The sequence below is a fragment of the Sceloporus occidentalis genome, unplaced genomic scaffold (genome assembly GCF_023333645.1).
Source record: "Sceloporus occidentalis isolate IW3139 unplaced genomic scaffold, rSceOcc1.0.p SCAF_4, whole genome shotgun sequence".
Taxonomy (NCBI): domain Eukaryota; kingdom Metazoa; phylum Chordata; class Lepidosauria; order Squamata; family Phrynosomatidae; genus Sceloporus; species Sceloporus occidentalis.
This window is the reverse complement of record NW_028316984.1, coordinates 70,363,214-70,386,410: the sequence shown is the minus strand read 5'-3', so window position 1 is coordinate 70,386,410 and position 23,197 is coordinate 70,363,214. Positions and strand designations below refer to the sequence as shown.

Here is a 23,197-nt window from a genome sequence, read left to right as displayed (position 1 = left end):
CCCTTAATCCCTTTGACCATCCTTAAGTCATTCTGGTTTGGACTGCTTTTAATGTTTTCCGTTTGCAAGTCTTAATGGACTTTTTGCATACCCAGTGTTTAATTCCCCACTTTGCTAATAATATTAGTACTCATAATACAAAGATGCAGTGATGCTCCCATTATGAAGATGCTGCAGGGATATGCAACTCTTTGTCAGCCAAAGGTGACTGGACCAAAACAGGACAGGAGATGGAGAAGAGGAACCTGAAATCTAGTGACAATATTTTTCAGGGTTTAAGCATACAAAGAATGCACAAGAGAAAATTGTACATGTAACAAGGGTGTCAAACAGGTTCACCGCTTCCCTCCCTCTCTGTCGTGTGTTTTTGTTATCTCCGTGATAGGGAAGAAATTAAGAGGAAATCTTTTCCATCACTTTATCTTCATGCAGAAGAAATACACACCATTACCTTTTGTGTAACATTAATTCTAGAGAGATGACAAATATTGCATAAAGGCATTGTTCTGCTAGAAATTAAAATATAAAACCATCTAGAGCCCCCACGTGTCTGTGTTTCTTACAGTTTTAAGAGTTGTATGAAAGGCAGGATCTCAGCAGGTATAGCTTTCTCCACTACATTGGTACTGTGATTGGTGCACTTGCTGATTTGCTTTGAATAATGTTTCCTTTTTTCTTTTGCCCTTTAAAAAGAAAGCCAATATTGTGCCTAAATATTTGGACGCCTTGTCAAATAGTCTTTGCATTTCATTTTTTTACTGATGACATGTTTATGATTTCATTGATCCAATGATGTGTGAAGCCTCCAGTACAACTAAGGCTGCTACAGTGCAGAATTAATGCAGTTTGACACCACTTTAACTATCATAGGTCCATTCTATGGAATTCTGGGATTTGTAGTTTGTTGTACCACTAGAGTTCTCTGGCAGAGGCAGCTAAATGTTTCACAAAACTACAAATCCCAGAATTCTGTAGCATTGAGTCATGACAGTTAAAAGCAGGGGTAGGCAACCTTTTTGAGCTGGGGGCCGAGTTGCTGTCCCTCAGACAACTGGGGGGCCGAAGCCAAAAAATAAATAAATAAATAAATAAATAATATAGGACAACATTTTCAAATGTAGGACACATTTTTTAAAATGGAGGACATGCGAAAAAATTTGATGATTTTTAAAAATTTTAATATAAATGCATGTTTCTTAGCCATGATCAGAATGGAGGACATTTGGGCCTCAGAAGCTGGCTGATATCAATATCACCATCATCATCATCATCATCATCATCACTATCAGTTAAAGCTAGGGATGCCATAACCCGGCAGCCCCCATGACAAACCCGCTTTTGGGGGCCCCTTCCTGGTCCCAGTCCGGTTTGGCCCCCAGCCCCCGGTTTGGGGTCCTCACAGCACCAACCCACCTTCCCCTGCCTCCCCGCGTGGCCGCGCCACCCACCTCCTCCTTCTCCTCCATTCGGAAGCAAAGGAGGAGGCGGTGCGCGGGGGGAGGGTGGCGGGGAGGTGGGGAGGGGACGCGGGCGTGCGCAGGAGGCGCACCTCCTTCTCCTCCTCCTCAGTTCCAAGCCTCCCTTCCTTTCTCCCTCCTTCCTCCTTCCTTCCTCCTCCTCCTCTGCCTCACAGCCCAGGCCCAAGCGGAGGAGGCAGAGGTCCCTGCCTGGTTTGGTGCTCCCTGCGCGCGCGCAAGCACACACCAAGGCAGCAGGCACTGGCAGGCAGCCACCCACCGCCTCCTCCGCCCGGCGCGCCTCTGTGCTGGGCACTTCCTTGGGCCCAGGAGACGGAGGCAGAGGAGGAGGCTGAGGCGGGTGGCTGCCTGCCTCCTGCCTTGGCGCGCGGGTGGGGGGGAGCACACCAAGGCAGCCACCCACCTCTTCCTTTGCTTGGGCCTGGGCTGGGAGGTAGAGGAGGAGGAGGGAGGAAGGTAGAAGGACGGAGGAAGGAAAAGAGGAGGAGGAGGAGGAGGGAAGGAGGAAGGAGGGAGGAAGGAAGGAAGAAGGAAGGGAGGAGGAGGAAGGAGGAAGGAAGGAGGAAGGAAAGAAGGAGGAAGGAGGAAAGGGGAGGAAGGAGAGAAGAAGGAAGGGAGGAGGAGGAGGGAGGAAGGAAGGAGGAAGGGGGAAGGGGGAGGAAGGAAAGAAGGAAAGAGGAAGGAATGGAGGGAGGAGGAGGAGGGAGGAAGGATGGAAGGAGGGAGGAAGGAGGGAGGGAGGGAGGAAGGACAAGGAGGAAGAAGAGGAGGAGGAGGAAGAGGATAGTGATGATGATGAAATGAGCCAGCTTCTGAGGCACGACCAATGTAAGTTGCTCTGATTTTTACAAACTCATGCACAGTGAAAAAAAACCAAAGTCCCTTGACCAAGTACACACTTCTGAGAAGTACAGTTGAATCCAAGGGCAAATCCACTTCTTGTTAAACCACCTTGACATATTCAGTGTGAAACCCAAAGAGGTTGGTTATGGAATAAGCCTCTGAAATATGCAAGAGGCCATGTTAAGTAAAGCCATGTTCAATGCCCAAATGTGCTGTTTGGAATGGGGGGAGGGGGGTGGCCAGAAAGGGAAAGTACATTTCTGTCATCTGTCTAGGAATAATGCCCAAATGTCTTGCATTTTGATCGTGCCTAAGAAACATGTATTTATATTAACATTTTTTAAAAACCATCAAATTTTTCTGTGTGCCCTCCATTTTAAAATTTTGTCCTACATTTGTCCCGGTTTGGAGGTCCAGACTTATGGCAACCCTAGTTAAAGCAGACCTTTTAGCATTAAAAGCACTGAAAATACACAGAAATGCACTTTGGAAAGTCACACTGTCTCATCTTCTTCCTCCTCCTCCTTCCTCCTCCTTCCTTCCTCCCTCCTCCTCCTCCTCCTCTTTCCTCCTCCCTCCTCCTCCTGCTCTTTCGTTCCTCCTCCTTCCTTCCTCCCTCCTCCTCCTGCTCCTTCCTTCCTCCTCCTTCCTTCCTCCCTCCTCCTCTTCCTCCTTCCTCCTCCTTCCTTCCTCCCTCCTCCTCCTGCTCCATCCTTCCTCCCTCCCTCCTCCACCTGCTCCTTCCTTCCTCTCTCCTCCTCCTCCTTCCTTCCTTCCTTCCTCCTCTTCCTCCTCCTCTTCCCCCACCCCCATCCTTCCCTCCTCGCGGCTGTCTGGCAGCCACAGGTAGGGAAGGATGGGAAGGAGGAGGACGACCCCCGCCCTCCCTCCCTTCCCTGCCTGTGGCTTGGGCCTTCACAGAGGCCAGGAAGGAGGGAGGAGAGCACCCGCGATCGCCACGGTCGCAGGCAGCCCCCGTGCCCTTTCCCGGCCTCTGTGGAGGCTTGGGCCTTCACAGAGGCTGGGAAGGAGAGGGGAGGCTGCCTTTCGCCGGTGGCAATTGGCGACAGGACTGGGCTGGGGCCGGTCCCTAGGCCTCAGTGGGCCGCATGCCGTCCGTGGGCCATAGGTTGCCGACCCCTGGTTAAAAGTGTGTCAAACTGCATTAATTCTTCAGTGAAGATGCAGTCTAAGATGAAGACATCCACTCATGTGACTAATCTGTTTTGCACCAATGACATTCAGCCCAGAAGCTGTGCCATTTACAATCCAATCTTAAGCACATGTAATTATAGTGTTTATTTTTCGAAGTTATTTTCATATGGAAGTATACAGGCTAGGTTGTATAAAGGTGGGCTGGTCCTCCTGGAATATAAATGTCAAATTTCAGCATTAAGAACTTTTTGATAAAGGTTTTACCTTTGACTACCCATCCTCCAGACAACTAGGGTTGATGTTGCAGATTCCATAAATGTAAGAAAAAAGATGGGGCAGTTTGGTTAGAATCAGGGCTGGAAAGAATATTCACCAGTTTTCTTGCTGTCTATGAGAAGGGTTTCTTATCACAAGAGATTTGGGCATTTGCCAATTTTTCACATTTTGGGATGTTTTTGGTAACAAAAACATATAATTTGTTCAAACTATTTCATGTAAAATGTTAATTTTGTCTAAAATACAAGGGCTGGAATCCTGTTAGTGACAAAAACATAGGGCATTTGGCTTGACATATGAACATCATTTTTAAAAATGTTGTGCAAGAAGCTTGCTAATCTTGGAGGCAATGAAATGGAAGAGGGACACTATCTGATCTATGCAGATGATGCTTCAATAATTTCAAGAATACCTATTGGTCTAAAAAGAGCACTAAGAACACTAACACAATATTGCAGAGATCAGCTAGAACTTAACTACAAAAAACTAAAATCATGGCATTTGCTAAAAGACCTTAGGAACTGAAACTGGAAAGGTGGTCACAAGATCGAACAGGTCTCATGCTTCAAATATCAGGGGGTAATCTTTCATGCTACTGGTAGTAGGAAAGTGCATGGGTACTATGTTTCTGGTAATGCACAGAGGATGATCAGTCATCATCAATTATTTTAATGACAAGAGGATGCCATTATATACCAGTGTCACTTGAACTTTTTGAAGCCAGATCATTTGCACAACTGCTTTAGGGATCCAACTAGGACCCCTCTGCACCATTAGAACTTGGGCAATCCAAATTTTTTAGATCAGCATTCCAAGCTTCAAAATGTATTTCTAATGCAGCTCTGAAACTGGAGTTAGGCTTTATGAAAATGGAGGCCAGAATGTGGGTGACCATGCTCAGCTACTGGCTGAGAGTATCCTTTTTTCTCCACTAGCCTTGCTCCACTTACCCTGACTGATGAATTCCAATCTACATGGAAATAGACGGTGATGACTAAAATTTCTTCACTGGGTTTCTCTCCAGATCTTTTGCTCAGAATGGTATATGAAAAGGCTAAAGCAACCATCAAACACTGGGTGATAGATACAGAGTGACAGCTAGACCTAGCTAGCACCCCAACTTTTATTGTTATTGACCCCAGCAGATACTTGACATCACCTATGGCATACTTGGCAAAACCCGAAATACCTAACCAATGGAGAGCCTTTACTTTGGCACGATGCCATGCCCTTCCCTCAGTTGCCCTTCAAGGCCAATATAAGAAGATCCCCTTCTCAGACTATGCCCCTGTGACTCTGGCCAAATAGAGACAACAGTGCATGTATTACTCCAGTGCACATACTACAGTGACATCTGCCTCGGCCTTATTTCACCTCTATTGTATAAACATCAGGGACACAATCATCAGTTTTACACTTCTTTGTTGCATTCAGACACCAACCCTGATATAACATATAATGTTGCCAGATTCTTTGCAGCTGCAGTTAAAATCTGTCAGGGAATGACCTCTGCAGTAGGCTATTACCAATCTTACCCTGCCACACTGGATTTAAAAAAGATATTTTAAATACTGTTTTTAACCCATGTTTTTGCCTTGTTTTTAACCTTGTTTTTACCTTTTTTAAAATTCTGCATCCCTTTTTTACCAGTGCTGGTCTATGACCATAATAAAGATGGACTGAACTGGGGAGGGAGGAGGCTGCAGCCAGACAGCAACCATCCTGACTAGCTGGCTGCAGTTTTGCAGCAAGCTGCTGGAAGATGAACAAGGAGCTCTCCCCATCCCCAAAAAGCTGCCAAAGTTGCTTGACTGCATCTCTGGCCCCATAGCCAGTAAATGGTCATGGCAGCAGACCCTAGGGTTGGCAATTGCCTCAACAGGGTAGAGAATGATACTGAGCATGCCAGATCTCATGCAAGATTTAATTTTATTGTATTTTTGGCAGAAAAATACTGTATTTATATAAAATGAGAGATTGGTACCTACTATGGATGGTTTGGACAAGCAATCCACAAAACAGGGTTGTGAGTGTGTTATTCCCTACATCCCAGTGAATACTTTTTAAAATTTCCAACAACGTTCACTGGCATGTAGGGAATAACACACATATATACCAACTTTGTGGATTGCTTATCCATGCCATCCAGAGAATGTAGATTTTGCATAGGTGAAATTTTGCCCTAAAGTGGCCAATGTTTTGATGTGAAGAATCATGAAAAAATCCAAAGAAACTCTCATCGTCTCACCCATTATGGAAAAAACTTGAAATTAAATAAGAGAATTAAATAAGCAAAGATGCCATGAGATCCCAAAGGTCTGCATTTCATGAAGATTTCTTGCCACTGTAGGAAGAGGAGTTCTTTGCATACACAGCAGCCAGCCTTTGTACCCTTGAGGTCTGTGGATGGAGAACTAATCCTGACCAAAGCTCAATGCATTTTCTTCTGGACTATAACAGATTGTCAAGATGCTGTTCTTTAGCTCAGCTGCTGCATTAGCAAGTGTGTGTGTGTGTCTGTCATATCTCTCTTGCATACTTTTACCCGCAACTTTTCTGGAGCCTTAGGGGAGCAACTTTCTTTTGCTTATAGAACTCTCTGGCTTTTATCCATTTGGATGCCAGCCAAAGATTTGTACAACCTTCTTTTTCTGTAGTAAGTGTGTTGCCTGTCAGATCCTTCAATGTGTCTACCCTGCGATATATGACACAAGAAGTTCAGCTTGCCCAACAAATGAAATGTGTTAGGACTACACAGTCTGTAGCCATATCAGCTCCTTTGTTAATTGGACCAGTGGAACTTTCTGCATCATTTTCCATATTGCAAACTTGTATTATTAAGACAAAATATACAGTGTTTCCATGAGCAGACACTGGGACGATATATATGTGATTATGGCGTAAATCCAATTGTTAGTCACAACTTGAATAGAACTGTCAGATGAATGGGAAAGTTGCATTTATTCAATGGTTCTCCTTCAGTTAAGACTAAACAATTTGATTTATGCCTGTATTTCTTAATGCAGATTCTGAAGATTAAAGCTGCTTGAAAGGATCACATCTACTCATATACTATCTCTTGAATCTCCGTGCTCACATATTGCAACACTTCAGAGCTTTGTCTTTACAGGAAGCCCCTGCATATTCAACAGGTTGGGGACCACAGCTCTGTCAAAAAGTGGAAATTGTCAAAATGCATATGCTCTGGTCTCTAACCTGTCAAATAAGCGGAGGATGCTTGTGTCTCTCTTTATAGCATAGCATCATATACTTACCCCAGGTACCAGTTAGGCAAGATATAAATGTTATGAGATCAGCATCTGAAATTCTGCTTGAAACGGCCTGTAATACTGAGATTTGATAGGGGACTACATTCATGAGCAGATCCTAGTCTAGTGGCTCCCAAATTGTGTCCTGCCTGGCATTGACTTTATTGATCTTTTGACACCAACATTTTCATTCTCTCAGGCATTTAATTTTTCCTTTAAATATTTTAAATAAAGATGGCACTTACTTACTAATAAGACATTGCATTCAAGTATGTTTACCTTTTGTTTGGAAGGCTCCATGAAGCTACAAGACCATAGTCAATATAGATCTTTGCACCAAAGCCAGAGAAGTTACTAGTTTACTAAATTGGACAGATTTCACCTTGTCTACAAATAAATGCTCAGCTTCAATATCCAAATGAAAAACTAATGATGCTATTGTACTTACCTGTTCCATCTTTAGAAGGTAAAAAACCCCACAACCACTATGCGCTGAGAGCTATCTATATATGTTATACACATTCTGTCTGTATGTGTTTGTGTGTGTTTCTCCTCTCCGTCTCTTGCAATATGTTTTATTTCTGTTCAAACTCGTTCTGCAAGCTTTTGCAGGTGCTGACCATTGTGTCTCTGCACTGAATGATTGGCCATCTGTTTCATAGTCTTATGTTAAGCAACACATTAGATAGCAAAAGAAACCAGATAGGATTTATATGATAGGATCCACAGTGTTACAGGCTATCGTTATTTTTAAAGTCTGCTTTACAATATGTAATATGCCTTACTAGGAAGCTATACTAGCACTGACAGCCCTTCACATGTTTTGTCGAAATTACCCTTTACAAACACAGGAATGTGACAAGAGTATTATCCCCTTACATTTTCAGAATTAGCCAGCATTTTCCCTGGACGGTCTAGAATATCACTTGGCTGTATGGGACATAAAGGAGATTGTAAAGTCTATCTTAAGCACGTGCATTCAAAATTTGCATTTCTATCATGCTTTGCCTAACATGCAATTTGCAATGCCGGAAACTTCTGAGCTTTCTACAATGCTCCAGGGCTGAAAACCAATCTGACCCAGTACAGGCAGATCACATCAAGACACTTTTGGCACAGTGCCTGTACACATTTCTACAAACCAGAATGAGAAGCACCCTGGGCAATATTTTTTTAAAATAGAAAAAGTAGACCTGCTACATCCCATCTCTAAATAAAACTGGTAGCATGTATCTGAACAAGCTTTCCTTGGGCCAAGTTAGTACATGATGCAGCAACCAGATCACTAACAGAGACTGAACATTGGGACTTCATGCTGTCATTATTAAGAGTGTTTCATTACTTGTTTTATTTCCAAACATTTCCAGTGTGTGTACTTAATGATGAAGCATTTTAACAGCTACCTTAAACAACTGCCTACTTCCATATCAGCTTGCCTGTGTATTGAGATAATCTGCTGATTTCTTCTAGGGACAGCTTCACCACCAGAAGTGTCATACATGGCAACAAGAGAGGGTATTTTCAGTTGTATTGCCTTGCTTGATATACAGTGCTGGTTAGGATTATGCTTTAACATATCCTAGGATTCCCAGTTGTTGACGCAGCTACTCTTTGGAATTCAAAGCATCCTGAAATCTCCACTTTGCACCACTAAAGGGATCTTTAGTTGCCTTTTTTCAAGGACAAAATCTGAAAGCAAGTCCCATTAATGTATAAATAAAAGTATTTGCAAGATATTATTGAAGAGAAAGAGGGAAGGCACAGTCTGGACATTTTGTGTCAACATTAATGCAAAGACAAAGGAAAGCAACTTGAGCTTTATTTTAAGTACATGCTGAAGCTCAAAGAGCTCTTCTGGATAAAATGTGCCAATAAATTTAAGTAATTTAAGACAATGATTGTCTTGTATTAATTTTGATCTTGGTCAAAAACATGAACAGCAGATTATCCCTCAAGTAGGAGGCCCCTTGAAATGTAATAAGGAGCCCTATATACACAATCAAAGTATACAGAAGGCAGCAGGTCAAGGATAGGTAAGCAGTATGACCTTGTCAAAATATTTGGATATTATTGGCTACATGCCAATCATGTGATCTCAAAATCCCATTTTCCCACTGTGTAGATAGGTCTTCCAATGCATGTTTGGCCATAGTGAGAGGCTATGTTGGAGCCATTATGATTACCCTGATCCCCATGAACACACTTTGAGTGTTTACACAGGTTTAAGCTGCTACTTTATGGATATAAAACTGGATGGTGCCACAAGTTTGCCTGGGGTTTCAGCAATCATGCTTCAGTGGAGACACTTCATCCACAATGATTGTAGAGATTGTTCATTATGACCATGTTGCCGTGCAAAGAAGCTCCCATAAGGACTTAAAGGTAACTTTCATTTATTCTAGGGCAAACGCAAAAGGTTTTATTTAATTTTTTTTAGCAAATTCTATCATGTAAATGTTAACATAAAAACATCTGTACATTTGCCATGATACACTCAAAAGTGAAACAAATAAGATATAAATACAGATATGGATGTAACATGACAAAAGCGCAAAAAAATTAAAATAAAATAACCAACCCAAAAATAAAAATTAAATACATGCGCATGAACACTGTGCCAACAAACTTGTTTCTGATGGCTGACTGTTTTGAAAGGCTTGATAAGCCTGTCCTTCCCATTTAAAACATTATTATTACAGTTAGCAAAGTCCTGCTGCATTCTACAAACATTTCTCTGTTGTCCTTTAATATGAACTATTACACTTGATAAATCAAGGGGCTGGGAGGGGTGGTAGAAAGAAGATTTATATGACAATGTTGCAAGTTACATTACTTATACAGGTTATTGAGAAGCTAGTAGGAAGCGATAGAAAAGTCTTGTGTTGTATTATAATCCAGGCACGCACACATAGTGTACCTTTAAAAAGACAGCCACATTCCTCAGTTAATTCAGCACTACATCAGAGACCTACAGGACTCCAGATGGTGAAAGGGGTTGCATTGGTTTGTTTGCGTATGTCCTGGGAACGCTGGTGTCCCATTAAGAGCATGGATGTCACCATCTAAGGCAACCTGACAGCAGGCAAGGTTGTTCTGTGCGGATTCTCAGATATAGAGGCTAGGGAGGGAAGGGGACAGGAAAAGATAAAGGAGGAGTAGGAGGAGAATACAAAGAAAAGAAATATTTTGTTTTCATTTTCATGAAAAGTTAAAGCCCTGCATAAGGAGGCAGCGGGGATGGGTGGGAAGCTAGCTGCAGACATTTGGACAGTGCTGATGGAGATCTACCCAATCTGGCAGTGAAGAACCAACAATATGCAGGTTTATCTCCACCAGTATGTATGCGATCAGTAGCCAAAGGGTCCTTGTGCCCAGAGTACTTACACATGCCTACCCACACCCTCCCCAGATTGTACAGCTTCAAAGAAAGCAACTGGTGCAGATTGAGCTAGCCCTTTGAGTACTACCTAACAAACAGGGTCCTGTCTAAAATGCTGAGAGAGAAGGGAAATCATTTGCTATGTACATTAGACACAAAAGAAGATCATAAATAAGCCAGATTGTATGGTGGTTGGGAGGGGGCAACATACTCTTGGGAGTACTCAAAGGATGGGGAACTTTTGACAGGGGAGGGAGTCTTAACAGAACAAGTGTCACACTGAGGAACATCTGTTGACAAACAAAAGCAGTATTTTATTAAGAAAGGAAGGCCTGATTATATGAGTTGCAGTTCTCAGGAAGCCAATCAAGCTTTGGAAAATACATGTTTCTTTTGGAGGGTTGAAGCAGCAGTATGAGCAAATTTCACATATATTTCTTAGGAGAAGGTTACCAGTTCCTCTGATAATGTCAGTGTTGATGCTTGACCAGTTTAGTGACAGTACAGTGCATTCACTCTCAGTGCATACTAACAGATTTCATCATGCTAGATAAAGTTAGTTATAGAAGGAATTGACAATTCCCAGTGAAGACTGTAACAGAAGAGTTCCATTAAAAAAATCAAAATAAAAGGCAGCGTGAGAGTAAGCTGCGCCACATGGGCAGAACCATCTCTAAAGCAATAATGGAGAATACATTATAGTATTTTGCACAGCCTTTGGGGGAAGCAATTTTCAAAAATATTGAAAAAAATGCTGAAATACAATGAGGAAAAATAATTGAATGAGCTATACAGAAGCAGTTCTTAAATTAGCTACTCTCAACTAATTATGTATTGCCCTATATAAACAGTGCCATTTCAAATCTGATGAGGGTTTCTGGGGAAATTTCCACAACCTGTGTTACTCAGATGATGGTATTATTAAATTTAAAAAAAAGAAAATGCCAGCACCGGCACCTCCTAGTTGAGGAGCCAGATTTTATAACCTGTACATGTTTTCTCTTTTAAAAAAAGCCAGACTATTTCACATTTTAAACTCAGCTGTAAATGTTTGAGAAACTGCAGAAAGTGAAGGAAATAGTCAAAAGTTTGACTAAGACAGTTGTAGGCTAATATAAACCCATTCTCTGTCAACAGTGTAGAAATTCCTTTGATGTAAAACATGGATGTACATAGCTTTGGAACTTTTTCAAGTTTAGAAATGACTACACTACAGGTGAGTGCAATGTCTTTTACCTACAGCATTCTACTGCTCTTTTTTTTAAAATGAAGACTGCAACCCAGGCCTTGCTTCCTTTACATTCAATACCAAGTAGATCCTACCATAAAAAGCTTTAAAAGGACTAAAATACTGATTGCAATAAATTTCTGCATGGCCTCCGTCAGCGATGGAGTGTGCTGATGAGGGGAGGGTCTCTGAGAGGCACAGCTGATTGCTTCTATGTCTACAGGCATGTCCCAAGGTTTCCATTAACTGTGTGTGGAAACGTCTGAAGATGAGCTGCTGTTGCTGTTGGTGGTCTGGGCCCTCTTTATGTACAAATTCAGGAGTTTCATCTGAAAGGTAGGGGAGAAAAAGAAGTAATACCCATTCTCTCTCAAAAAAATTTCCCCATTTCAGAGTACATCACTGCGGGGAACCTGTGCACACGTAATCTGACTATGATCAGTGACCCCCTGCTGTGGATTCATTGCTACTATAGTTCAAGTAAGCAGTCAGTTTTTAAATGTATTACACAGATTACTCTCATGCCATAGCTAATGAAGACTTACTCTTTTATTTACTCAACAATTTAAAACCAAGAACATTAAGAATGTTCTTAGATTTATTCCTGTTTATGCCATTATTACGTTTAGCAGTCAAGAACTTTAGAGAGAAAATCCATATATCTGTTACTTGTTTCTTGATTGCAATACAGTAATTCTCATAACATGTGTGATATTGCTCTATCCTTTCTATATGGTTTCCATCTTACTTGCCTCCTACAACAACTATTTCATTAAAAGCAATGGCAAAAAAGTTCACAGTTTTGTGGGGTTAGGCTCACAAGAAGAACTCATAGTGATTGTGAAAATGTGAGCATAATGTAAATTTGAAATTGACTCCCTGAAAACTGAACAGAAGCCAAACCCAAACTTCAAGCTCATGGGTTCTCCTAGCATCAGGGGTCGCTTTTGTTATGTTTTAAAAGTGCCAGGTGGGGCCTTCCCTCTGCTCAAACTAAACTCTTTTTAGCTCCTGAACCTTTGGAAGTTGCCAATCTCTTCAAACTAGGACACTTCCCTCTTGTTGTCACTGCCATTGCCAGGCATATTTTGTGAGAAGCAGAGTCATACATTTACAGGAGGGGTTGAAGGTGGCACTTGGTTCTCCCCTACTTATGCTGCTAATGTTATAGGAAGCATGTCAGAGTCTGAAATTCAGAACAGACTTGAAAACAAGTTATTTTCCAATTTGTGTGTGTATGTGTGGGTATAAATAGCTGGTATGAGCTAGGTCTACTCTGAACCAAGATGAGGGTAATTTGCACATCATCATCATTCTTACATTATTATTCTTTCTGGATGCCAGCCATCGGTTTCAATCCATGCAAAATGAATATATACACTTTCATTTAAATCTATGCAAAATGAATACATACACTTTCAATTCATTTAAATACTTTTTTTTAAAAAGGAATTTTTAAAAAGACATTCTTTTTAAAAAAATGCAAAAACGGGGTTTATACCAGCCTCAACCTTCAGGAAGGACATCCCATCACATAGGTGTCAGGTGGGCATGCAGGAGGCCTTCTTAGTAGCAGCGCTCAGATTCTTAGGGAGGCTGCTTTGACTCCCTCCTTGCTCTTCTGTCAGCAAGTGAGGACTTTTTAAAATAAAAATTGGATTCTGTATAACTGATTCTTTTTCAGGAAATACCTTTTAATAGTGCATAGAACTATTTTATTTCTTACCATTTTAAGAAATATGTTTTATGTTGTTAATGGATATGTTTTTTGAATGTTTTAAATTGTTTTTAACACCATACATTGTTATTTACATTTTAAATTTAATTATATTTATTTAGAATTATAACTATATATGTGTTTTTATAGCTTTCTGTTTTGGTTTTTTAAAGCTGCCTTGAGCCACAGCAAAAAGGCAAGAACTCATTCCATCCTTCATCTAATAAAAGCACCCATAATTACATAGTTCTGATAACTTCATTTAACTGTCTCCTGATCAAAAGATTGATTTTTAATATCTATGACAATGTTTCCCAATTTTTTCCTAGCCTTTGACATTTTGCGTATGTCACAACGATACCTATTTACACTCTCAAAAGCTACTATGACAGAGCAGAAGCAGGGTAAGTCATGCAGCTGGAACTGCGAGACCAACAGTGCTCTTGAATACTTGTAAGGCCAACACACTCTCTGGGAACAACTGCTCTAAATACTGTTCAGTGGTTGTTTTGAAAGTTGCATGTACCCCAGATAGAATGTTCTGGCTTCCAAAGCAAGCCACACATGGAGTTGTGTACATACCTTGCTCCCAGTGAGCTGTGCAAGGTGAGGCTTCAGTTCTTCACCAATAACTGAATAGATTGCCACAAGGCAGAATACACTGGCTTTGCGGACACTGCTTTCTGTGTTGTCATAGCCCTAGATAACAAAAAAGAGAGAATTAGGAGAATCAAAGGTTTCTTCATGAGTCTTCTTCTTTTCCTAGTATACATTCAAAAGGTTCACTGGGGCAGGTGACAACATTGGTTCAAAGCCCAAATGTGTTAAAACTCTTGAACAGCTGCATCATTGCAACAGGCTTTGCAAGTGACTAAACCAGTTGGAAGCTATCCTGTAGGAAAAGAGAAATTAGTTAGAGGTCTTCTGGTGCACTGCAAACACTAACATCCCATCTGGTAATACAATTTAGAACTAATACTGACCAGTGATCTAGACATACATACGCAGAATCCACCTGAATATATATGTGTGTGTATGTTTGTGTATTTAACTAACAAAGAGTCAAATGAATGAATATTAATTGCATATTTCCTTTCTTAACAATGGATGGCCTGAAAGCATCAGTTATTTGTCTACTTGCTTCTGTCAATCAATCTAGAGATGTGAAACAACCTTCAAAGGAAATCCCCCAATATGTTTATTTACAAGAGGAGATGCCAAAAATTATTTAGCTACAATAAGCAATACTTAGGAAATATGACTTCACTCCAACCCTAAGGAATTGAGAAGTGATTGTTTTAATAATATATTTAATTTGTCTTGGGTCCCTTTTTGGGAGAAATGCAGAATAGAAGTGAAATAAATAAATAAATGTATGTTGGAAAAAAAGAAGTGTAATTTGTTGTTAGGCAGCGGGAAGGAATTTAGGCGCGCCTTCACAAACTTGCTGTAATCTGTTTTGGACTGGACCGGGAGAAAAACTCCCTGTTTTGGTCCAGGAACCCTGATTCCTAGATTCAGCACAAGGAGCATTAAAACAATCACCTATAGTTCATCAGATTATGACAGTATTTTTTTAAAAATCCAAAGAACTACTTCCGCCAAATTAATAAAATATTAGTAGACAGCAAAGCATAAGAAGGCGAGTGCTTCATTTACAATCTAATCAAAGGGGGAAATGACCTAAAATGTTAAAGAAAGGAAAACTCTGGATGACATGTGATATTTACGTTTACTTAGTAACTACTGCATATCAAGCTTATCTCTGTGACCTGGAAAGGGGCTTTCCCTCCTTTTCTCCCCTGAAAGCTAGCATTCCCAGAAACCCCTAGAAGGGATAGAAAAATAGAGATATGGCTTTACAGATTACAGAGAGTGTATTACCAGGTAGGCAACAGTGATTGTCCCTGTGCTCAAGAAACCCCATGTGTCCATCTGAGCCCCGTAGGGTTGTACTGTGTGTTTAGTAACCAAGGGCTAGGATGTGGTTTGCTAATTTAGAGCAGAGAAGCAGGTTATTCAGTTTTATAAGAGAATATGTTAGGTAATAAATTCCCTAGGCGCTAAGCCATACTTGCTTATGAACAAAAGGAATTCCTATATTTGCATTTCTCAAAAGATGTCCTGAAACACAACTAAAATAAAACAAGAATCAGCTTTGACCAATAAAACAATTACTAATTCTAAGATGTAAATATAGATGTGAACAGAAGGGGGGGGGGGGAATCAGGAGATAAAAGAGGGATGTGTGACAAATGCCATTCATGTGTGGTGCTCTTGTTTGGTACTGCAGTCTTCTTCCAGGATATTCAATTTGATTTTTTTGCACCCTGGTTTTCCACTCCACCCATTCATTCTGTAGACACTGAACACACTCAGCCTCCATTAGGTTGCTTGGCTGTGGTATGTGTGCATTTAGCATTATCTAGCACTCCTACCAATGATAGCACTATTTCTGCACACTTTGAAGTCCTCTAAGCATGCAGACACCTTTCCTCTTGCTTCTCAGTGGACTTGCTCTCAGTGGAATGCTGGATGTTGTGTGCATTCAACAGCTGAGATCACTATTGGAGGGAGTGCTATAAAATGTAATATTATAAATTTAGATAATTAGACCTGTGGTTGAAAGAACTGGGGGCATCAGTGAATTCGGCACCTGAGCCCTTGCAGACTTTGCCTCAAATTCATACCTAAATGGGCAAGATATCTTCAACAAGATAATGCTTGGGAAGCAGACTGCATTAAAAGAACTATCTGGAAAGGCCCTGACAGAAAGGAAAGAGAGTGGTATGGAGCTTATGGTTTGCTTGTGCCCTGAGATCAGAGTGACCTCTGCTGGGAAAATGCTACAAGGAGCTTCAGCCCATATTTCTAATCTTTGTGCTACTGTGTAACACTAGGTCAGCCCAGAAGGGGAAATAAGGATTGTGAAAAGACCATGATAGCATACCCTCCAACTTTCAATATTTGGCAGGACCAGTCCCATGTAATCATCTGTTGATCCACTTTTTCAGCTTTTTATAACATATCCCAATTTCGGTCTCCTCCTCCTTCTTTCTCCTTTTATCCTCAACTCACTTCACTTGCTGCAAACTGCACTCAAAAGGTAAAGGTTGTTTGTATCAGTTAATTTGGCAGGGAGCAGATAAGAGAAGGAAGTGGAATCTCACCCTTCTGAGTCAGCTCAGGTAAAAGCAAACTGCTGCAACCTCTCCTAGCTTATCTATTCTTCCTCATTAATAACTTTTGCCATCTTGATCACACTCTGATGTTGATTGACCAGATATGTCCCCATTTTCATCTGTGAAATGCTGAAGTGTATGTGATAGGTTTTCTCCTTACAAATAGAAGACAAGTCTAAAATACCATGCATCATCAATTTATATTTCCAGAGCAGATGTGTGATAGCGTCAGATTCCCAGGCTCTGTTTTCCACATCATGGATACGTAAAATCTTATTGTTGGGCAACTGTAACAGACAAGGGATTGGTAATCTCTAGCCTTTAAACATATGGTTAATCTTAGCATTTTAACATTTTCCCATTGTTTGAATTACTGTAGCAGGGTAGCTAGAAAAAAAGCACACTGTTCTCACAACTAGGCAAAAGGATAAGTCAAATCTTGTAAGAACAACAAAATGGACTATAAATCATAATATTTTCCTCCATTTTGGCAAGACAATTTACCTACCTGCATTATATAACTCCATGCCTTTCTCATGCTATTTTTAATTTATAGTTTCTTTTAAAAAAAACACCATGAACTATGATAAAGCATAATTTGTAACCTACAGAGAAGAAAAGGCTTGAGTCACATTTTAAAATGGAAGAGTCAGCAAAGTCTATTTGTTTCAGCTATGCAAGGCTTCAGTTCTTCTTTCTGTGTATCTCTAGGTGGTGACAGAAACACAAGTTGGGTGGATTCATCCTCCCACCAATCTAGAGAATGTGATAATTCACAAAAACCAAGGGGTTGACCTCCAGTACAGAACTTGCAGAAAAAAATATTTTTGAGACTTTCAGTGGCCCCCTGTTTTTTTTCTTTCTTCAATAGCCAAAACTATTCAAAGGAAAAGCTCCTCCATTTCTTCTCTGTTTTCTTCATTTTGTTGTCAAAATTGTCTTTTGGCAACCGCTGCTCCTCTAAGATCCTGAAGTGCTGAGTTTCCATCCTCTTCATGAGTACTAAATATAGTTATATGTAATACTCAGGCATTATAAAGCTCCAAAGCATGACAGTTATATCTCATATCTAGCTAGAGACCAGTATGAGTATGGCTTAGCATCTTGTGTGGGATCTAACAGAGATCTCCTCACACTGAACAACCTCAAAACAATTTCATTGCTCCATGACAGAATGGCAACTCCAAATGGGTACTGCACTAGCCAACATTTTAACAAAAGCAAGCAGAAACATAAGTTAGCATGTGTGTTCTGATAGTCACCCTTTCTAGTAAGGAAATTCTCCCAATGTACCACTAGATTTGACTGTATCATTGCAACCAACAGAGCCTGGAAAAGTTACTTTTTTAGACAGCTCTCAAGTCTCTTAACCAATATGGCCAAGTAGTTTTGTTTACTGAGGGATTCTGGGAATTATGGATAAAAAGGCAATATTCCTTGATAATGTTGGGACTTTTCCTAACTCAGATGGTATTCTTTTCTAAAGAGACTCTCTCAAGATCAAAGAGAAGAGTGATCATGAACGAATGATTGCATCATTAGCTCAGGATTAAGTACCGCTTGTATGATATGTATATAAAATGAAGACTCAATGCCTTCTTGTTCTTTTTTTACAATGAAAAATAGCTTCAGGACGTTGTGATTTCAATGGTGCAGCAGGGAAGAATGGGTGCTTAGGCTTTTCCCCAACAGTGATTTTTCTGCTGAGAATTACAGAATAAATTGTCAGCCTTTCATTACAAACATTTACTGGTACGTGGACCGAGGATGCCATTTTGTGGATTTATTTTAATCTTAGAAACAGCATAGTGAAATAATTGTAAATTCCCAAAGACATCAATGTTTGTTTTGCAAATTCTGAACTGTGTAAATCACTCATCAAATTCTGGGAATTCAGGGAGTGTGATAAGTATCTACAAGAAAACTAACTTGCAGATGCTATCAGTTTCCAAGTATGCAGATAGGTCGGAGAACACAGAATTTCCTTTTCATAATGTTGTCTGAATTGCAGTTATATTTATATATAGAGCACATTAAAACATAGATTCAATTTATTGCTGGGAGGAGGCAAGAATAACATTTAAAAACAGCATTTTGTCTTTGTTACAAACTGTATGTATCTCTTTGGGCTGCCTATGTGGACAGTGGTTGAGCTGGACATCGAACAGCAGACATGCTGCTCTGAATATTTAGGCACAGAGACAATGTGATATGATAGCACATGTTCCTAAGGACAACTAGGGATGCTGAGTGACTCAGCTGGAACTCTGCCAGACTTTCCTGCTGTAACATGGCTCTTTGCCACAAACACAGAGCTGTGTCTGTAAGGCATAACCTAGTTTTGACCTTGTACAATGTGATTTTGGATCTAGTAACATTCAAAGGAAAGAGCACTAATAAAACTTAGCTGCCCACTTCATGCTGCTGTTTCAAGGCACAGTTAGGACAAGAGAATTCATTTGGGCTATTCTATTCTTTGTCTATTGTATTCTGTTGAACTCAAAAAACCAAAAAAGAAAAGAATGGAAACCCACCCCAAATATCAGCCAACCTTTAAGCATTCAAACAAAACAAAACAAAACACCATGTTGGCCATATAGCAAATCCAGTAACATCCCAAACAATGATACCTTTATGCACAATTACATGTTGCAAGCTTTCGAAGTCACACAAGCTTCTTCATCAGGCAAACAGGAGAAAAAAATTGAAGACGTTAGTCATAGGCATGCATTTTCTGTTTCTGGTCTTAGTTCAGCTGGTAGGGAGGGCTATCTACATGCTGGCACCTCTCCCTTTGGCCATGTGGCACTAGTAGATTTTCAAAGTCAAGGAAATTTAATGCCCATTTACAATTCAAAGATGTCTCCTTGGAATCCATCATGTCTTCTTCCTTTGTGAAGCCACAGGCTCCCATGTAGGTAGGGAAAACTGAATTTCTCAAGAAGTCTTCATGTTTTGCATCAGAAAAACATTAGATAGAATCATAGAATCATAGCACTGGAACAGACCGCAAGGGCCATCCAGTCCAAACCCCTGCCATGCAGGAAATCACAATCAAAGCATCCCCGACAGATGGCCATCCAGCCTCTCTTTAAAGACCTCTAAGGAAAGAGACTCCACCACTCTCTGTGTGTTCCACTGTCAAATAGCCTTTACTGTCATAGAATCATAGAGTTGGAACAGACTGTAAGGGCCATCCAGTCCAACCCCCCCTGCCATGCAGGAAATCACAATCAAAGCATCCCCAACAAATGGCCATCCAGCCTCTGTTTAAAAACCTCTAAGAAAGGAGATTCCACTACACTCCGAGGGAGTTTGTTGCACTGTTGAACAGCCCTTACTGTCAGGAAGTTCCTCCTAATGTTGAGGTGGAATTTCTTTTCCTGTAGCTTGCATGGCCTATGGCTAACATCTTCAATTTTTTTTCTCCTGTTTGCCTGATGAAGAAGCCAGTGTGACTTCAAAAGCTTGCAACATGTAATTATGCATTTTGGTTGGCACAATAAAGGTATAATTATTAGGATGCTATTGGATTTAAGCATTCAGTTAGCACTGCCAGCCCCAATTATCATGAAAATGAATAATCTCTAGCTAATAGCATTTTCACAGGCATTTTCACTGACCTTGGATTGTTTAGATTCTGACAGCTAACATGAAATTAAAGACAATTTTTAAAATGCCTGTCTAAAACAAACATTTGTGCCAGGTTATAAGGAGGCACCCCCAAAGACTTCTCTAGGTACAGTTTTGAATGAGGGCATGTGATTTTGTTTTTTCTTATTATTTCTGAAGCTTGCAATGAGAAAGAGACAGAGAAGCTGTGGGGGGAGTTTTCTCCTTGTCACCAAAGCTCCTAATGGTTCTGGGTGGGGTGACTCTTCTCTCCTGCAACTGCCATCTCAGGCTTATAAGAAAACCAACTTGCCCTGAGGGGAAAGGACAAGGAAAGACAGACAAGCATATCTTCCAAAAGCATGACTGAAGAGAAAATAACATAATAGCACTGGATAAACTCATATATTTAAACTTTAGATTAGCCTTTAATAAGCATGAATTTAAAAAAAAAAAAAAACCTCAGTGATGTATGTATTTTGATGAATTGCACCATACATTGCCTCAAGCTCTTGACAGAAAGGTGAAGCAATGAGGAAATAAAGGGCCTAACCAGCAGGTCCTAAAGAAAAGGGAAGGTCGACTCTAAGAAATACTTTATATGATGTATAGGGCCACGACAAGACTCTCCTAGACCAACTATTAAAGGACTATGGAGAGGCAATACGAGCAACAAAGAATTCGTTCTATGGTGCTCGGATTGCGTCCACTGAGTCGCGTCCGGCAGAGTTGTTCAGGGTGGTCAGGGAGCTAACTCAGCTCCCTTCCACCCTGAACCAGATCCTTGAACCTTCTAAGGCCTGCTGTGACTTGTTTAACGACTTTTTTGCGGATAAAACTTCTCGTATAAGCGAAAGTCTGAACGCCGACATTATTGCAGAACCTAGGGTAGAAGCGTCCAGAGCCTCCGTGGACTATGTTAAACTGGATCAGTTTGAGTTGGTGAGTACTGAGGATGTGGACAAGATCCTCGGAAGTGTTCGGAAGACAACCTGTTCTCTTGATCCCTGTCCCTCGTGGTTAGCGGCCCAGGGGGGACCGGCGGTAACATCATTGTTACGCCGGATAATTAATTCATCTTTGAGGGATGGGCAATTTCCATCGGATCTCAAATTGGCCATTGTAAGACCGATCCTAAAAAAGCCCTCCCTCGACCCCCTGGTTCATAATAATTATCGGCCTGTTTCGCTGCTACCATTTTTGGGAAAGGTGATCGAGAGGGCGGTTGCTATCCAGCTTCAGGCGGTCTTGGATGAAACGGATTATCTGGACCCATTTCAAACTGGCTTCCGGGCGGGCTACGGGGTTGAGACGGCCATGGTCGCCTTGGTCGATGATCTCCGTCTGGGCATCGACAGGGGAAGCGTGTCCCTGTTGGTGCTCTTGGACATCTCAGCGGCTTTCGATACCATAGACCATGGTATCCTTCTGGGACGCCTGGCAGAGGTGGGAGTCGGGGGCACTGCGCTCCAGTGGTTCCGCTCCTACCTCACTGGGAGGTCCCAGATGGTGCAGCTGGGAGACGTGTGCTCCGATGAGAGACCCCTCAAAACCGGGGTCCCTCAAGGAGCCATTCTGTCTCCCATGCTATTTAACATTTACATGAAACCGCTGGGAGAGATCATCCGGAGACATGGGGCGCGGGGTTATCAGTACGCTGATGACACCCAAATCATTTTCTCTATGTCTCCGACTGATGCAGTGACTGGGGATGGCGTCTCTCCTCTCGTGGCCTGTCTGGAGTCAGTAATGGGCTGGATGAGGGAAAACCGACTCAAGCTGAATCCAGAGAAAACGGAGGTACTAGTAATAGGTTCTCCTGGTCCAGGAATGGCGGTGGTTCCACCTGTCCTGAACGGGGTCACGCTCCCTGTGAAGGACTCCGTGCGCAGTCTGGGGGTGCTGCTTGATTCGTCGCTTCACCTGACGGCTCAGGTGAATGCGACGGTCAAGAGCACCTGTTATCAGCTTCGGCTGATTCGCCAGCTGCGCCCATACCTGGCCCAGAGGGACCTAGAAACTGTTGTACACGCTCTGGTAACTTCGAGATTGGATTTCTGCAACGCACTCTACATGGGGCAACCCTTATACCAAACTCGGAAACTTCAAATGGTGCAGAACATGGCGGCCCGGCTGGTCACTGGTGCTCCCAGGACCAGCCACATAACACCGGTTTTAAGAGGTCTCCATTGGCTGCCCATCCGTTTCCGAGCTCAATATAAGGCGTTGGTAATTACCTATAAAGCCCTAAATGGCTTGGGCCCAGGATACCTAAAGGACCGCCTCTCCCCATACATTCCGCCTCGCACCCTCAGAACGTCTGGGCAGCAGCTACTGAAGGTGCCTGGGGGTAGGTTAGCCTCCACTTCGCGGAGGACGTTTTCTATAGCTGCCCCAGCCCTTTGGAATGCGCTGCCCATAGAGCTCCGCTCGTCTACCACCCTGGCCCAATTTAGGAAGGACCTGAAAACCTTCCTATTCCAACAGGCATTCCCCGAATAAATATCCTGCGGGCCTCCCTCCTCTTTCGTGGCCAAGAGGTTGGGCCATGGGGCTTTTTACTGTTGGGTTTGAGTTTTTGTAATTCTGTATTTTGTGTATTTTTATTGTATTTTTTATTGAATTGTGCCCTGAATGTCTGTTTTTATGCTGTAAGCCGCCCTGATCGAAGGAAGGGCGGCATATAAATAAATTTTTTATTATTATTATTATTAGATTGTATAAAGCTTTGTGCAGCTCAAACATACACATACATACACCTTGAACTGTTCACAGGTGCAGGAAAATGTGATCCAAACACCATCACTGGGATATAGTACCTCACTAGTTTGGTTGTATGAACATCTGGGAGAATTGAGCATTTCCAGACTGATGCTCAGAATGCATCCCATTGCCTTAATTTCAGAGTTTCCTTTGCCAAAAGACAGTTGAGTGAACTATCAGCTGAAGGTAGTAAATGAAACCTTTTGGTAGTTTTTTGTGGATTTTTTGGGCTATGAGCCCATGTTCTAGAAAAGTTTATTCCTGACACTTTTCCAACAACTGTGGCTGGCATCTT

At 41.6% G+C, this 23,197-nt stretch overlaps 1 protein-coding gene across 21 annotated transcripts in view; it reads right to left on the bottom strand.

Moving 5' to 3' along the window:
- Nucleotides 1-8,889: 8,889 nt before the first annotated feature.
- Nucleotides 8,890-23,197, bottom strand: part of CLASP1 (cytoplasmic linker associated protein 1) — a 248,553-nt gene continuing 234,245 nt past the window's right edge. For 9 of the 21 annotated variants that reach the window (XM_089520282.1, XM_089520286.1, XM_089520281.1 and 6 more), the window contains 2 exons: nucleotides 13,928-14,044; nucleotides 8,893-11,957 (listed from right to left, as the gene is read on the bottom strand). In XM_089520282.1, coding sequence (XP_089376408.1) covers nucleotides 11,871-11,957; nucleotides 13,928-14,044 — 204 coding nt within the window. In that variant the 3' untranslated portion in view covers nucleotides 8,893-11,870. Of the gene's footprint in view, nucleotides 11,958-13,927; nucleotides 14,045-23,197 lie in introns of all 21 variants that reach the window. The other 12 variants (XM_089520294.1, XM_089520288.1, XM_089520295.1 and 9 more) reach the window with 3 other exon arrangements.